At 52.8% G+C, this 17,361-nt stretch overlaps 1 protein-coding gene across 1 annotated transcript in view; it reads right to left on the bottom strand.

Moving 5' to 3' along the window:
* CIB2 (calcium and integrin binding family member 2) overlaps positions 1–17,361 on the bottom strand; it is a 24,693-nt gene extending 7,332 nt beyond the window's left edge. The window contains exons 1-2 of the mRNA XM_084968373.1: positions 17,177–17,361; positions 8,202–8,236 (exon numbers count right to left, since the gene is read on the bottom strand). Coding sequence (XP_084824499.1) covers positions 8,202–8,236; positions 17,177–17,227 — 86 coding nt within the window. The 5' untranslated portion in view covers positions 17,228–17,361. The remainder of the gene's footprint in view (positions 1–8,201; positions 8,237–17,176) is intronic.

Here is a 17,361-nt window from a genome sequence, read left to right as displayed (position 1 = left end):
CAGCACATTGAAGAACCTGGTTCAAAGCACCTTAGGGCAAAGCAAAGGCCACGTGCCCACTCGGCCAGTCACGAGGCCCCTGTAAAAGGGTCTGAAATCCCAAGGAAGCTCCAAGGCTTGGAAACAGAGAGCTGGAGAGAAAAACCCCAAACCCTGTCCTTTGGGTGAAAGAGGGTCAGCCGGTAACAGAGGGAGTGACAGAATCAGGCTGCAACCCTCCACAAGGGGGCGCGCGAGGACTTACTTTGCTCTTATTTTCATCATTGAAGGAAAATCTGCCCTTTTTTACACTGTCCCCAAACATGGAACCAAGACTCTGTATCATCATTTCTGCATCTGATTTCATGTGCTTTAGACAGGGCCATCATATCTGCAATGGGAACATTTCCCACTCGACAATGACATACTGGAATGCGATGAGTGTTTGGGGGGGCGTTGGCTGACACCTCCAAAGTTAAGGGGGTGGCTGCAGCAGGAGCCTGAAGTCAGACTAAGGCTGGGGCCCTGTTTACATCTCTCCTTTGCTGCGTGGCTGTGGGCACGGGGTGAGCCCCCCGGAGAATAAATTTCCCTATGAGTGAAATGGGGATTTCCTACCCTCCTCACACTTGTGTGGGTTAAAAAACCACCTGGCCCTCAACTGGTAGCTATTAGCCTGCTGCCTGTTGGGTTAGGGGCTCCCTGGAAGAAGGGGATTTGGGAGAAGGGATGGGGCTACTGGTGGAGTTGAGGAGGTAGGTGTCTTCTGGGGTGGGGAGGCCAGCATCTGTCCTGGGACAAGGAGCTGTTCTGAGATTATGTCTAAAGTGATACTGGATTTTTAAGATTTGTTTTTAAAAATGTTATGGCCGCATCCATAGCATAAGGAAGTTCCCCGGGCCAAGGACTGAATCCAAGTCACAGCCGTGTCCTATGGCACAGCTGTGGCACACTGGATCTTTTTTAACCCACTGTGCCGGGCTGGGGATTGAACCCGCACTTCTGAAGCCACAGGAGCCACTGCAGCCTGAGTCTTAGCCCACTGCGCCACAACAGGAACTCTTGGAATTTTTTTTTTTTTTTTTTAAGGAAAACTCCAGAATTTGGAAAGATGAACCACTAAGGGAGAAACTCTAAAAACTGTCAGAGAACTGCATTTCTGTTACCCCTCCGCCCAGTACAGGGCATTACTGAATTCAAGATTTATATGTTAGTCCTATCATAAGCCCCAGAAGCAGAAATAATGCCTATGCTACTTGAACTGTTTCAGAGCATGGGGCGAGAAAGTAAAAGCCTCCCAGTTTATTTTAGGAAGTTAGTAAGCACACTGCTACCAGACCTTAGCTGGTAACACCCCAAATGGACCAATGGCACTGAGACATACAGATGCAAAAATCCTAGCACCTATTAGTAAGTCAGGTCCAACAGCATTTGAAAGAGTAACACATTTGGGACCAAGGAGGACTTATTCCAGGAACGCAAGGATAGAGCAATGTTTGGAAATCTGTGACTATAAATTGCATTAATATGCAGGAAAAAATACTTTGATCAATTTGATAGTTGCATTTATGATAAGATGGTTGTATGGAAAATTTCAGAAAACTCTGAAAAGTATACACCACGTTTACACTGATGGTCTCTGTGAGGCAGGAGTGGAGAGGAGTGCTAAGAGGGAGATGACTTTCATTTATTACTTTACCTACTTCTGAATTGTTTGAGGTTTTAGAGGGTTTTTGTGTTGCTTTTTAGGGCCATACCTGTGGCATATGGAGGTTCCCAGGCTAGAGGTCAAATCAGACCTACAGCTGCCAGCCTACACCACAGCCACAGCCACAGCCACGCCAGATCAGAGCTGCATCTGCAACCTACACCACAGCTCACATCAATGCTGGATCCTAAACCCACTGAGAGAGGCCAGGGATTGAACCCACAACCTCATGGTTCCCAGTCAGATTAGTTTCTGGTGTACCACGACAGGAACCCCTAGAGTATTTATTAATAAACATAAAAAGTATTTTTAAAGTATACATTAATTCTTGTCAATAAAAACTGAAAATCCTTAGTCATACAGAAACAAAAGGACACAGGCTATCTCCAGTCAACACCCAACATTATAATTAAATGATGAAGGACTCCAAATGATAAAGTATTATCATAATTAAATGATAAAGTACTATCCCATGAAGTGGGATGCCCACCATCATCATTACTATAAGACATTTCCTCTGTGAGTGTTAATGTAATTAGGAACATAAAATCATATATTTGAATACTGGAATGGGGGAGGCAAATTATTATTTGCTGGAAAACTAAAAATTATCAGTTTAAAAACTGCCTCAATGAGAAAGAGCTCAGTAGCCCTTCTACACAATAGCTTTTCTATCAGCATCTGCCTATTTAAAAACGTTATATATGGAGTTCCCATCGTGGCGCAGTGGAAATGAACCTGACTAGGAACCATGAGGTTTTGAAAGGTTCGATCCCTGGCCTCACTCAGTGGGTTAAGGATCCAGCGGTTGCCGTGAGCTGTGGTATGTCTCAGACATGGTTCGGATCTGGTGTTGCTGTGAACTGTGGCGTAGGCTGGCAGCTACAGCTCCAATTGGACCTCTAGCCTGGGAACCTCCATATGCTGCAGGTGCAGCCCTAAAAAAGACAAAAGATAAAAAAAAATTATATAAAAAAGACCTAATTCACAACATGAAAAAACCCCAAAACCACTAAATATAAAATAAATACAAAGTGTATACAAAGAAAACCATAAAACTTTACCAAAGGATGGAAAATATTTAGGGAATAAGATAACTTTCCTGAAAGGCTTACTACTATAATGATGGCCATCCTCTCTTCATTTTCCTATAAAATGAATGGTCTTAATTTAAATCTGCAAAAGATTTGAGAATTTGCCAACCTAATTCAAAAGTTTGTTTGGAAGAATAAATGTAGGAGACTTGGTGGGGGGGAGTAGTGGGATGCTGAAAAGTACCTGGGGGAGTTACTGCTGTGGCACATCAGGATCAGGCATCTCTGGAGCACTAGGACACAGGTTCAATCCCCTGCCTGGCACAGTGGGTTAAGAATCCAGTGTTGGGGAGTTCCTATTGCGACTTAGCAGTAACAAACCTGACTGGTATCCATGAGGATGTGGGTTCCATCTCTGGCCCCACTCAGGAGGTTAAAGATCCCGCACAGCTGTGAGCGGTGATGTAGGTTGCAGGAGCGGCTTGGACCTGGTGTTGCTGTGGCTGGGATGTAGGTCAGCAACTGTAGCTCCGATTTGACCCTTAGCCTGGGAACTTCCATTTGCTGCGTGTGTGGCCCTAAAAAGCAAAAAAAAAAAAGAATCCAGTGTTGCCACAGCTGTGGCTTAGGTCATAACTGCAGGGCTCAGGTCTTATCCCTGGCCCGGGAATTTCATATGCTGTGGAGTGGCCCAAAAAATAAAAAGAGTAACTGAGGAGATGTTTGCCCCATCAAATTTTTTTTTTTTTTGGTCTTTTTAGGGCCGCATCCATGGCATATGGAGGTTCCCGGCTAGGAGTCCAATCAGAGCTGTAGCTGCTGGCCTACACCACAGCCACAGCAACAGGGGATCCCAGCGGTGTCTGTGACCTACACTGCAGCTCACAGCAACGCTGGATCCCTAACCCACTGAGCGAGGCCAGGGATCGAACCCACATCCTCACGGATACTAGTCGGTTTCATTAACCACTGAGCCACAACAGGAACTCCCCATCAAATGTTAAACCATAGTTTAAAGCTAGAATAAGTAAAACCACATGGACTCTGGTGTAGAAGAGGCAGACCTGAATATAAACGAGAATCAGTCCATGACAAACAGCATTTGACATCAGTGGGGAGCAGATGGATTCTTTGGGAAGTCCACATTCAAGTCCAGCTTTCACATAAAACAACTGAAGTAAATTAGAGTAAGTATTTAAAATTTAGTTGCCAACATTAATAAATTCAATGATTGTACACAAAAACCCTGGATTTCTTGGCCACTTTGGGCCTGGATCTCCCAAAGGCCATACCAGCAGGATCCCCGGAGAAGCTATTTCTACAGATCCTGGTCCTACAACATTCCCACCTGGCTTCATTTATTTGCAGTGCATGTTGGCCCCTGCGGGCAGCTGAGTCTGAGACCCTTGAGATATTCGGTAAACAATGCGATAATGTAACAGCCAATGTGATTGAGAAAGTAGGGGAATGCAGACCACGGCTGCTGGTTCAAAACCTCTGGAGGGCAATCTGACAACAACAGAAACGAATCTGACTCAGTGGAAAAGAATCTGACTAGCCTCCACGAGGATGCAGGTTCCATCCCTGGCCTTGCTCAGTGGTTTAAGGATCCGGCGTTGCTGTGAGCTGTGGTGTAGGTCGTAGACGCGGCTTGGATCTGGCGTGGCTGTGGCTGGGGTGTAGGCTGGCAGCTGTAGCTCCGATGTGAACCCTGGCCTGGGAACCTTCATATGCTGTGGGTGCAGCCCTAAAAAGACAAAAAAAGAAATGTATTCTAAAGACATAATCCCAGAGCTGCGAGTTACATGTCATGGTGTCACAAGGATGTGCACTGAAGCGCTAAATTATAACGGTGAAACGCTGAAAATCTAAATGTCCAGTTACATGAGTTGAGGAGGGGGTGAGATCATTTTTAAAATCTTACCTATTTTTACAAGTTGCCTATGGAAAAGCAATTTAAAGCAAATGACAGGAAAACCTGATCCAAATTTTCGATAAACACACACAGAAGAAAAATACTGGAGTGATATATACCCAACAGCTAAATATACTGAGATATTTCTAGGTGGTAGGATGACAGATAATTTTTTGTTCTCTTTTGGCTAGCTTTATTTTCTAAGTTTTCTACAGCTGTCACGTGTCATGCGTGAAATCAAACATTAAAAGTAATGAAAATAGGAGTTCCCATCGTGGCTCAGTGGTTAACGAATCTGACTAGGAAGCATAGGTTGCGGGTTCGATCCCTGGCCTTGCTCAGTGGGTTAAGGATCTGGCATTGCCGTGAGCTGTGGTGTAGGCCACAGACACAGCTTGGATCTGGCAATGCTGTGGCTGTGGTGTAGGCTGGCGGCTACAGCTCTAATTCGACCCCTAGCCTGGGAACCTCCATGTGCAGCGGGAGCCGCCCTAGAAAAGGCAAAAAGACCCCCCCCCCAAAAGAAAGAAAAAAAAAGAAAATAGATTATACAGAGTTTTCAAAGGGTTGAGAAAATGCAATAAAGTAACAAGTAGGCCAACACTGAGGGCTGCGAAATGGGCCTGTCTGTGCTGAGGGGGCAAGCCTGGGGCACAGGCTAGCTGGGGGCCGGGGGAGTTACCTACAGAAAAGGTGGCTGAATGGGGGACTCCTCCCTCAGGCTCAGCGTCAGGGAGGAAAAGCTGCGCCCTGGGGAGCAACTGGATCCACAGGGTGGCAAGGGGTAGGGGGGTGCCAGTGCGTATCTATGACTTGGTGTCACTGACCCGAGGCTGCCAGCGAGCTGGGCCCCAAGCTGCAAAGAAGAACCTGCTCCTCACGTTTCCGCCTCGCCATCTGCTCGGTACTCAGGGCGCAGCTCACCCAGAAAACCATCTGGGTGGGGGTGGGGTGACAGCGCTGGGAGGCCCTTGGGAGGAGGGCCCTGGCCCCAGCGCCTGGCCCTGCTGAGGACCTGCTGTGTTGCTGGCCAGGTCCTCGCTTCTTGCCCTCACTGGGCTCGGGACCTTGGCTGTCCTGCCTGGACCTGAGTGTGAACAGGGGAGAAGGCATGCCTGGCAGGGATGGTCCGCCTCACCAGCCCTCGCTGGGGCCCAGAGAGAAGGTTGGAGAAAAGCGAGGGGGTTGAAACTGGAACCCAGCAATTGTGACCACACCTGGTCCCTCCAGGGCAAGTGATCCCACGCGCTACCTGGCCTTATGACCCTTTCTGAGGGTGGATGAGTGGGTGACAAAACTCCAACCCCCTGTGCTGTGTCACTCTGGCCCTCCCAGCCACGGGGGCCTGTGGGAAAACAGCTCCAGGGCCACTGCTATCCCCTTGTTGCAGACATGACAACTCAGACAAGGCAGGAGCTATACAGTGGGGACCAGGTCCCAGGGTTCCTGCTCTGGAACCTGCCCCAGTGGGGCTTTGCCCCACTCCGCACCCCCAACATGACCACTTCACAGAAACAGCACTGAGTCCCATCCCTTGGTCCCCAGTAGTCCTAACACAGGGGGGGGGGCCCGCAGGAACAAGGCAGGGGGGACTTGGGAAGGGTGTCCAGCTGCCGGGGGGGCATGGCTTTCCCCCCGTCTTTAGACCCTTGGCCTGGGTTGAGCTACAGAGCCCAGGGCCCTGAAAGATGCTGAGCTGGGCAGGGCAGGGCTGTAGGAGGCCAGGAATGCTCCTGTCCCCGCTCAGACCACCCACCTGCCTATGACTGAACATTTGCCAAGAGACCAGGGTCACCCCCAAGGCCTACAGCATTGGATCCAAGTCCTGGCCTGGCCTCTGAACCACCCTCCTCCTGCTGCTCTCAGGAAGACCACGGGGTGGGGCGAGGTAGGGGGGAAGGGGGTCTGTGTCCTTGATTCCCCTGCTCCTCGTCTGGGAGCACCACTCTAAGTGCTCCCTGGTGACTAACAGGTGCTGTGCCCAGTGCCAGGCATTGGGAGCCTCTGTCTCGCCTGACTTCCAGTCCAGGGGAAGCTGGGGGACTTCCAGTCCAGTCCACAGAGCCCCCTAAAAGCCTGAAAAAGCAGCTGCATGAGAACTGGGGGGCAGGGAGTTGAGGGCTACAGAATGGATGACTCTGGAGTGGGTCCTGGAGGATGTACGGGAATGCAGTGGGAAGATGAGAAAGGGCGCTCCAGGCAGTGGGCGGCCAGCGCAAAGGCCTGGAGCCAGCTTTCGCCGCCAGTGCAGCAATGGTGGTGGGCCTCAGAGGACCAGCAGCCCGGGCCCGGCATCCACAAGGTGGGAGGTCAGGATGCCAGGAGCTCCCTGCTGCAGAGGACAAATGAGGATCTGTGCCAAGAGCTCTGAAAGGTAGGAGGGGCCACAGGAATGCCAGGGGCAACAGGGGTGACAGCCGTGGTATTACAGTTCTGAGAACTTTCTGTCCAAGTGGGAAACCCTCCCCGCACCTCACTCAACCTATAGACCAAATTCTGTTTATCAATCCCCACACCTTGGCATTCCTGCCTCTCAGCAATGCTACGAGGGTTTTAATAGAACAAACAGAGGCTCAGCAAGGCTCCAAGCGTGTCCAAGGCCAGAGCTGGGAAGTGGGAGTGGAGCCCAGGTCTGCGGATGCCAAGGCCTGGAGGCTTTGGCTGTCACCCTGCCTCTCCAAGGTGACAGGAGCGGGTGTCCCTGCCCGCCCAGGGGACAGGCAAGGAAGACCAGCTTGGGCAGAGGGGAGAGACCGAGGGACACTGTCTGGGCAAAGTGATGAAGGCAACAACAAACCACAGCTCCTTTGGGAAGCTGTAACGGGCTCTAGCCCCAGCCTGCCCATCGACCTCCAGGGAAAGTGATCCTGAAACCTTGCTAGCTTTTACTGCCACCTGATAGCCCAGGCAGGGGCACCCGGCAAGGCCCTTGGGACCAAGTTTCCTGGCATTCTGTGAGTCCTGCTCAGCGTCTGGTCCTGGGGTGACTCTGAGGCTGCCCACTCCCTTCACCTCTCCTGTCTAAGCGCCCCCCGCAACAAGAAATGGACTGTCCTGCAAAGGGAAGACATCCCCCGGTGGACAACTCAGGGCAGTGGGGGCACTGCCTGTCATGCCCCTGAGTTTTGGAGCTCCCAGGACTGGGCGGACCTCAGAGCCAGAGCCAGAGGGCTTGTAGGGACCCCTTGTCTAACAGACAGGGAGCCCCTAGCATGACAGGTCCCAGGGTACAGGAACCAGCGAGGAGCCTGGAGTCAGAGGCCAGGTCTTCAGCCCCCCGGCTGGGTGACTATGGCCAAGTTGCTACGCCCCCATGTGTAAAGCGGCTAAAAGGAATCTCCTGTTACAAGGGGAGAGTGAGGATTAAATAAATGAAAAATGTTCCTGACACTAAGCAGACGTCCCGATTCCTGGCAGAAAGGTCCGGGCCAGGGAGGGGTGGGAAGATTTTCAGTTCACCCAGCAGCCTCCTCAGCTATTGCAGCGCCCCCAGCCCAGGGTCCCCGGCCCCACCCTCCCCCAGGCCCAGCTCCAGCGGGGGCGGGGGCACAAACGCCACACTTACTTGAGGATGTCCTTCTTATTGAAGAAGGTGCAGTCCTGCAGAAGGAAGACACACATGCAGTCAGTTGTACGGCCCCCAGACCCCTTCCTTCCTCCCTCAGGACCGCACAGGAGCAGCCGGCCCAGGACTGGGCGCAGCCAAGTCACCACCACCGATCCCCAGCCCAGCCCATTGTGGGTAGCAGTCTCATGGGTCCCAAAATTGCCCCTGAAGCTTTCGACCTGAGCCAGGGAACAGAGCGCACAGCGTGGGGGGCTGGGAGGCAGATGGAGTTCAGAGGTGGGGCCAGGGGACACCACGGGGAAGTGATGTGTAATTCCTTCTGCGTGTTCCTTTCACATCATTTGAACCAATCCTCAAACAGCTCTATGAAACAAGTATAGATATTTTACAGAAGGGCTTATTAAGGCTTAGAGATGTTAAGCAATTTGCTCAGGAGTCAGGACTGACAGGCCACCCCGTGCCCAGCTGAAGGGGGCACTGTCCGCGTTGCAGCCCCTGAGGCTGGTGCCTTGCGGAGCTGTGGGTGGTGTGTGTCCTGAGCGGCTGCGGGCAGCAGCCCTGTGCTCAGAGACTGAGAGCTCCAGGTACACAGACTAGGAAACCAGCAGCATCTAACTGGCACCTGAAACCCCAGGAATAGATGAGGTCGCAGAGGGAGAAGGTGGACAGGCTGGGGGTGAGGAAGGAACAGGGTGAGGAAGAGGGAGGAACTGGCAGCATCAGGGCAGAGGGGGACCTCCAGGTAGGCATGACTTGGGTGGGGGCAGCACTTGGTCCTGAGGTCACCCAGGTTATAAATGCATCTTGGGGGTCCTGCCTTCGTCCTGCCTCCCACGGTCACAGCTCTGCCCACAGCGCGGCGGGCCTAGTGATGACAGCTGCTGTGCCAGGCCTCGTGGGAAGGAGGGAGGTGAAAAGGACCCAGCACTTTGTAAAAGGTCCAACCACGCAGGGGTTCGGGGCTGATCCCTGCCGTTTGGGTCTTCTGCCTTTGCCTGTTGTCGCAGCATGAGGGAGCCCAGGGCCAGAGGCGGCGGGGCCTCCTGGGGTAGTATGTCCACCGACCGGCTCTGACAGGGGCTCATGGCCGCGGCACGAGCTTGCAGACGGCCAGGCTTGAAGGGGAGGAGCCCCGGAGCCCTGGACTGCACACTGAGGAGGGCCTGAGAAAGGACACCTGCAGGACGCACGTCTAGGGTTTTCCCTGCGCTCCGGAAGGGGAGCCAAAGACAGGAGAGTGGGTGACAATTTCCAGGCCTCAGTGAGCAACTGAGCCATGTGCTGCTCAGTGGGAGTCAGACAGACTAAGGACTCCCCCTCAACACACACACACACTGCTGGGAATCAGACAGAATAAGGACCCCCCCCAACACACACACACGTACACACTGCTGGGAGTCAGACAGACTAAAGACCGCCCCCAACACACACACACACACACACACACACACACTACTGGGAGTCAGACAGACTAAAGACCTCCCCCCGCAACACACACACACACATACATACACACACACTGCTGGGAGAAGGACAGACTAAAGACGCCCCCCTCCACACACACACACTGTTGGGAGTCAGACAGAATAAGGACCCCCCCCCAAACACACACACACGTAGACACACACTGCTGCGAGTCAGACGGAATAAGGACCCCTCCCCACTGCTGCCTTTGCCCTTCTTGGAAACACAGGGGCTTCTCCTGCGGGGCTAGGCTTTCCGCAACAGCTTCTTTGTAGGAGCTGGAAGAGGCTCCAGGCTGGGGGAGCAGTGCCCCCTCCCCACCCAGGGCAGAGAACCCCCTGCCTCACAGGCTGGGGACCCTGTGTGCTGACTTCTCAGCAGGCCTCAGGACGGAGGAGCAGGCAGCAAAGGCCGCCTAGCTGGGCCTTCCAGGTACAGACCTCTCCTGGCCTCACGGCTAGTTCTGTGGCCTGAAAAGCTGCCCAGCGAGAAGGGCCAGGGTGCTCCCAACCGGGTGATCGGGGTGTCGGAGGAACTGGGAATGGAGAGACGTCCTGCTTCTGCTCTTTCCCCACCCTAACTTCTTCCCTCTCTCCTCTCCTCTCCCATCCTCTGGTTTGGAAGGAAGTACCTGGGTCCTGACCTAAGGGGTCTACTGGCAACAGATGCGAAAGCTTCTCACATGACCCTAGTTTCCTATCCCAACTCCTTACCTCTGTCCTCATCAAGGGTCCTCCAGGTGTGGTTCCTGGACCAGCAGCATCAGCCTCACCTGGGAACTCAGTGGACATTCAGATTCCCAGGCACCTCTCCAGACCCACAACGAGAAACGCTGGGGGTGGGGCCCAGGAACCTGCATTTTAACAGTCCTCCCAGAGATGCTGATGCTTGCTAAAGTGTGAGGTCCTCTGCTCCAGAGCAGAATCACCTGGGCAACTGCTTAGACACCCTGGGCCCCCTCCCACGACCACTGACGGACTCCAGATCAATGACATCAGCAGCCCTAAAGGTGGATATGGGCATCAGCCATTTCCAGAACCATTGTTTGCAACGTGCAGCCCAGGCTGAGGACCACACCATGATCAGTCTGTGATTACCATGGGCTGGTCCATGGGGGCTCTGAATATCCAATTTTGTTTAATCCTCATCACTAGCCATTGTGAGGGGGGAGGCATTATCTCTCCATTTTATAGATGGGAAAACTGAGGGTCAGCAAAGTTGAATAGCTCACCCTAAGCTGCACGCTGCACACGCAGAACAAAGGGCTGGGCTAGAACTCAGGCCTATGCAACCACTGCCCATTGACCGTAAACCGAGCTGCAGTCCACCCAGGACCATTGGACACCCACCACTCCAGGTCCTGCTGCTGCTGGGTATTCCCATGGCTGGTACATGGTGCATGGGCAATAGAGGCTGATGGAATGAGAGAACAGACATTCCATATAAACCTTCCATAGCAGTTACATGATCATTTCACTGGCTGGGGAATATCTTTTTTTTGTTTGTTTTCTGTCTTTTTAGGGTCATACCCACGGCATATGGAGGTTCCCAGGCTAAGGGTTGAATTGGAGCTATAGTTGCTGGCCTACACCACAGCAACGCGGAATCCTCAACCCACTGACCAAGGCCAGGGATCGAACCTGGGTCCTCATGGATGCTAGTTAGGTTCATTTCCACTGAGCCACGACAGGAACTCCTGGATGGGGAATATCTTACTGAAGCATCAGCCCTGTATAACCTCACCTTTCTCCTATGTCTGAACATTTAGCCACAGCTGTTTCTAGGTTTTCAGCTTTACCAATCAAGCTGCCATGAACCTGCTCCCTGACTGATGTCTTGCTTTTTCTTCTGCTGACTTATTTCCCTAGAACCACCCTAGGGAGGCAGCTCACAGGGGAGTAAGCGACATGGCAAGTGCCTTAATAGCTTCACAGGACTCCGAGTGGCTTGGCAGAGGAAAAGGTGTAGCAGTCAAGATTCAAATTCTTATCTTGCTTTGGACCCTTAGGCAAGTCATTCTTCTTTTTGAGCCTCAGTTTAAGCATCTATAAAATGGGGATAGTGCCTCCCTGAAAGGGGCAGTGACAAGGGCAAATGAGGTAAGAAGCAGGAAGCCTATAGGCCACAGGTTCCCTATAGCCTATAGGTTCCCTCCCTATTTTGTGCAACAGCTCCACCCACCATCCCAGGTCCCAGAGGCATTCCTTTAGAGTGCACAGCTCCTCTGCTCCCACTCTGAAGACACCAAATAAAAACCTTGCATCCAGGAGTGCCCGTCATGGAGCAGTGGAAACAAATCCAACTAGGAACCATGAGGTTGCAGATTTGATCCCTGGCCTCGATCAGTGGGTCAAGGATCTGGTGTTGCTATGAGCTGTGGTATAGGCCGGTGGCTAAAGCTCTGATTAGACCCCTAGCCTGGGAACCTCCATATGCCATGGGAGCAGACCTAAAAAGCAAAAAAACAAAAAACAAAAAACAAAAAAAACCAACCTACATCCATGATGGAGGATAATGTGAGAAAAACAGTGTGTGTGTGTGTGTGTGTGTGTGTGTGAGAGAGAGACCGGGTTACTTTTGCTGTATAGTAGAAAATTGACAGAACACTGTAAACCAAGTATAATAGAAAAAATAAAAATCATTAAAAAAAAAAAAAGAAAAACCTGTATCTCTCCATATTCTCAGCTTCTCAGGGAGCTGGTGCCACAAGGTCTGCAGGAATTCCTCATTAAACTCTCATTAAACTCCACTGAGAACAAACGCCTTGTCACTGCCTGGCCCCTGACAGTTCACAGGGGCAGGTCTTCGGGGGAGTGTCTCAGCTCAGGTTAGGGTCATGAGGGCTGGGAAAAAGGGAAGGAGGGGGCCTAGTCAACGAGAGGTGGGCCCTCGGGATTCTAGCAGGCTGTGCTTTTACAGCAGAAGCTCGGGTGTTAAGCCAGTTAAGGCTGGAGTTCCTGCTCCAAGGCCCTGTTCATCCTATTCTCTCACCTGGAGTGGCTTCCCCACCTTTCCATGGCAAGCGGCATGTCCAAACCCTTTCCATGCTCCAACCTCCACTCCAGGGTACTCTGTCCAGGTAGCCTCCCTGCCTCCCATCTCACACACACCTGACTTGCCTGTGCCCGTGGTCACCAGCCGAGTCACAACCGCCCCAGCTGGAGTGGACCCTCCATCCAGCTGCGCCAGCTCAGGCCTTAGCACCACCTGGCTGACCATCACACAGCTAAAGTGATCCCCACAAGGGCTTGGTGACACAAGCACAGCAGGGTTAGTGGTTATTCCCATTGCAGAGGTGGGCATACTGAGACTCAGAAAGGAACCAGGGCTTACTAAGCCCTACGGTATCAACGGCCCAACCATGACTTGAACCCAGGACTTAAAAATCCCTGGAGTTCTTTGCCCTCCTTAGAGCCATGCAAGTATTCATTCATTCATTCAGACAATATTCCCCACTGCCTCTTCTGTGCCTGGGCAGAGACACACAGGAAAGGGGACAGAGTGTAAACAGACAGTGATGACTGGGTATAAACCATGCTGTAGCCGCAAGAAGGGACTTTGCGGTGGCCATCGGGGAGCCTGTCCCAAAGAGGTGAGGCCTGGTCTTAACAGAGAGATGAGCCAGACGAGGCTGCTGAAGAAGGGAAGGGAGGGCACCAGGAGAACCAGGGCGGAGGTGAGGCCATGCTTGGCTAGAAGCCCTTCAGTGGGACTGGAAACTGAGGTGCCACGGGAGGGACTAAGAATGAGGCTGGAGGAGTTCCCGTCGTGGCGCAGTGGTTAACGAATCCGACTAGGAACCATGAGGTTGCGGGTTCGGTCCCTGCCCTTGCTCAGTGGGTTAACGATCCGGCGTTGCCGTGAGCTGTGGTGTAGGTTGCAGACGCGGCTCGGATCCCACGTTGCTGTGGCTCTGGCGTAGGCCGGTGGCTACAGCTCCGATTCGACCCCTAGCCTGGGAACCTCCATATGCCGCGGGAGCGGCCCAAGAAAATAGCAACAACACAACAAAAAAGACAAAAAGACAAAAAAAAAAAAAAAAAAAAAAAGAATGAGGCTGGAGCCTGGCTGAGCCCACCTCTGCTCTGCACTCCGCTCGGGCCCTTATCCCATGGCACCAGAGTTACAGGGAGAGGAGAGGGTCACACCCATGTTTTAGAAAGATCCTTCATGTCCTTGATCCTGCATTTCTACCCCAGGCGTTCATGACCCACAAAGGGACAACTCCCAGAGGGCCTCCCACAGCAACAGGGGATTGGTTAATAGACACAATACCACTCCTGGTCCAGGGATTCTTTTTAAAGAAAAAAGTTATTTTATTTTTACCTTTTATTTTTTTCTACTGTGCAGCATGGTGACCCAGTTACACATATATGTATACGTTCTTTTTCGCACATTATCACGCTCCGTCATCAGTGACTAGACACAGTTCCCAGGGCTACACAGCAGGATCTCATTGCTAATCCATTCCAAAGGCAATAGTCTGCACCTACTAACCCCAACTCCCCGTCCATCTCACTCCCTCCCTCTCCCCCTTGGCAACCACAAGTCCATGATTTTCTTTTCGGTGGAAAGGTTCATTTGTGCCGTATATTAGATTCTAGATATAAGTGATATCCTGGGGTATATGTCTTTCTCTTTTGAAAGAAGTTGTTTTACAACCATGATGCGCACTGTGTCCGTTGAAAGCAAATGGGAAAGAGGGAGAAGGACTGCGGCAGCAGCCACACCTTTAGTCCACCTGAAACAGAGGAGGCCTGGCCTGCAGCCCTGGCTGTGGAGGGTGAGGAGGGGGTCCCCAGGGGAGCCTCCCTGAGAGGCTCAGTTACAGGACTAGTTCTTAACAGAAAATATGGGTGCTGGAAGAGCAGCTGGGGGGTCCTGGGGAAGCCAGTGAGCCCTTGGTAGTTTGAGGGGTCTAGGAGATGGATCTGGAAGGCAGAGAGATGGTCTGGGAAGAAATTTGAACTCTAAGAATCTCTGGCACCTGGGAAATGGGGAAGAGGGCAGAAAACTTGGGATCAGTTGGGGGAATGGGTGGCTATTCCTCGGAGGGGTCACCCCCTGAAGGCCCTGGCTGGCTAAAGAGTGCCAGGGAGGGATGCATGAGGCTCTCAGGTTTCACAGCTCTCGTTTCTCCCACCAAGCCCAGCATCTGGCAAAGGATCAGAACCCAGCACTGGGCCTGATTCCGAAGGGTAACTCAATGCCAGACTTGTCTGAGTGGGAACCCAGGCTCCCCACCCACACGGGGCTACACTTCTGAGCCTGGTCTACCTGCTTGCCTGGGCCCACCTCCAAGCCTTTATCCAAGCTGTCCCTTCCGCCTGGACCCTGGGCCCTGATGGGCAAAATCCTACCTATCTTTCAAGGGACTGTGCAAGTGCTACATTATTTCTGTGCCAGGCTGAGGATGGAACACGCACCTCCTCAGCTGCTACAGTTGAATTCTTTTTTTTTTTTTTTTTTTTTTTTTTTGTCTTTTAAGGGCCGCACCCACGGCATACAGAAGTTCCCAGGCTAGGGATCAAATTGGAGCTGCCACTGCTGGCCTACACCACAGCCACAGCAACACCGTGTCTGCAACCTACCCCACAGCTCAGGACAAAGCTGGATCCTTAACCCACCGAGCAAGGCCAGGGATTGAACCCGCATTCTCATGGATACTATTCAGGTTCTTAACCCACTGAGCCATAATGGGAACTCCTGCAGTAGAATTCTTAACCCCCTTCGTCACAGTGGGAACTCGGCTGCATTGTTTCTGAACCTACCAGTCAAAGCAAAGCCCCCTCCCTCCTGGCCACCCACTGCCCCCATGACCCTCCCCTAGAGGACACTCACCCCCTGCCTCTCACTGGAGATGAGGGTCTGTCTCTGCAAACAGTGAGAGCCTTGAGGACAAAGAGCACACACAGTCCTCACGCTCAACAAAAGGAGTGAGCCTCGGATTCACCCTGCCTGGGCACAGCACTGAATGGCTTCTCAGCCTTTGTTTACTGTACTGTAAAATGGGGCTAATAATCCACCTCCCTGTAATGATCAAAGGAGTTGACACATAGAGAGCACCCGTTACAGTGCTGGGTATGCAGAAGGTGCTCCGTGAATGTGGCACCCCCATTCCTTCTTAGAGCCTCTTGTGGAGCTGAGAAACCTGTGTTATTGACAACCAGGGCTTCCGAGAGGCCCTTTTTCTCCTGGAAGGGTCTTTATTTCACTTGTGCCCACATCAGAGGACCCACACTTCAAGCTTGATTCCAAAATAAATATTCACAATGGCAACAGGCAGCTGTGGACACCCTGCTGGTGCTCATCTGTCCCGAGCACCCTCCACACGGGTGACAACATAATCCAGCCCCTCTGCCTGGCAGAGTCTACAAAGAGGCATCAGAGTCAGGCCCCGGAGGATAAGTGATATCATTTGGAGAATGAGGAGTGGCCTCCCAGAGCACCAGCAAAGAGAGAGGGAGCAAAGAGCCTGTGTGTCAAGGGACCACAGACAGTTCTGGGGTGGCTCAGTGAATGGTGCACGGAAGGGGTCTGGGCAGGAGGTTGGGCTCCATCCTGCAACCAGAGAGAGTCTGTATATGGGTGGGAGGACAGTGAGGTCTGGACAGCTGCCTGGCTCTGGAGCCAAAGGGACCTATAAGGGTCTAAGGGGGTGGCTGCTGGGGGTCCAAGAGAGCCTGGAGAGGTGACCATGTAAGACTGGTACCTGACTTGTCTTTTTTTTTGCTTTTTAGGGCAGCACCCGCGGCATATGGAGATTCCCAGGCTAGGGGTTTACTTGGAGCTACAGCTGCCAGCCTACACTACAGCCACAGTAACGTGGGATCCGAGCTGTGTCTCTGACCTACGCCACAGCTCAGGGCACCGCCAAATTCTTAACCCACTGAGCGAAGCCAGGGATCGAACCCGCAACCTCATGGTTCCTAGTCGGATTTGTTTCCTCTGTGCCATGACAGGAACTCCCTGACTTGTCTTCTTGCTCCAATTATTTCCATGCTGGGGCCAGAGGGTGACACCCCCATGGATAACAAGATGCCCCCAATCTAGAAGGGCTAATGCACTTCACTGCCAACCCTGCTCATTTCTGCTTTACAGAGAATCAAGCTCATGGGCTGCTTCCCAGACTTTGGGGGGTGGAGAGGTCCTTCCTCCAGCCTACGTGTAATGACTCCATCTCTGCGCCAAGGTGGGCGCTGGGATGAGTGGTTGCGGGGGGGGGGTTCGCGTCCGGCTTGCGGCCAAGAGCAAGTAGTCTGAATGGGAGAGAGAGAGAAAAGAACAAAGCACGCTAGAATCTTCTAACTGGAAAGCACTCTCATTCCTCGGGTGGGGAAACTGAGGCTCGCTCGGAGAAGTCACCGGCCCAAGGTCACGCGTGGAGCGGAAGGCAGAAGCAAGGTTTGAACCCCGTGAACTGGCTTTCGGGAGGCCTCGGCAAGCGACGGGAAAAGAGGGGAGGGGCCGAGGGGCGCCGCTTCGGGGACCCGGGCAGCCAGGCTCACCTGGTAGTTGTCCAGCTGCTCTTCGGTGAAGATGGTCTGCTTGTTCCCCATGGTGGCCGCGGCGCCGTCGCTCGCCCGCCGGGGCGCCGCCTTCCATCAGCGGCCGCCGGAGCCCCGCGCCCGCGGCCCTCGCCAGCCCCGCGGCGGGCAGCGTCCGACGGCCGCCGGACCCGCAACCCCGCCCC

This window comes from Sus scrofa, chromosome 7 (genome assembly GCF_054392235.1).
Source record: "Sus scrofa isolate SSC_HxYL_T2T_F1_AM1 chromosome 7, Sscrofa_HxYL_maternal_Yorkshire_Landrace_v2.0, whole genome shotgun sequence".
In the NCBI taxonomy this organism is placed as follows: domain Eukaryota; kingdom Metazoa; phylum Chordata; class Mammalia; order Artiodactyla; family Suidae; genus Sus; species Sus scrofa.
Note: the sequence above shows the minus strand (reverse complement) of the source record. Positions and strands in the feature narration are given on the sequence as shown.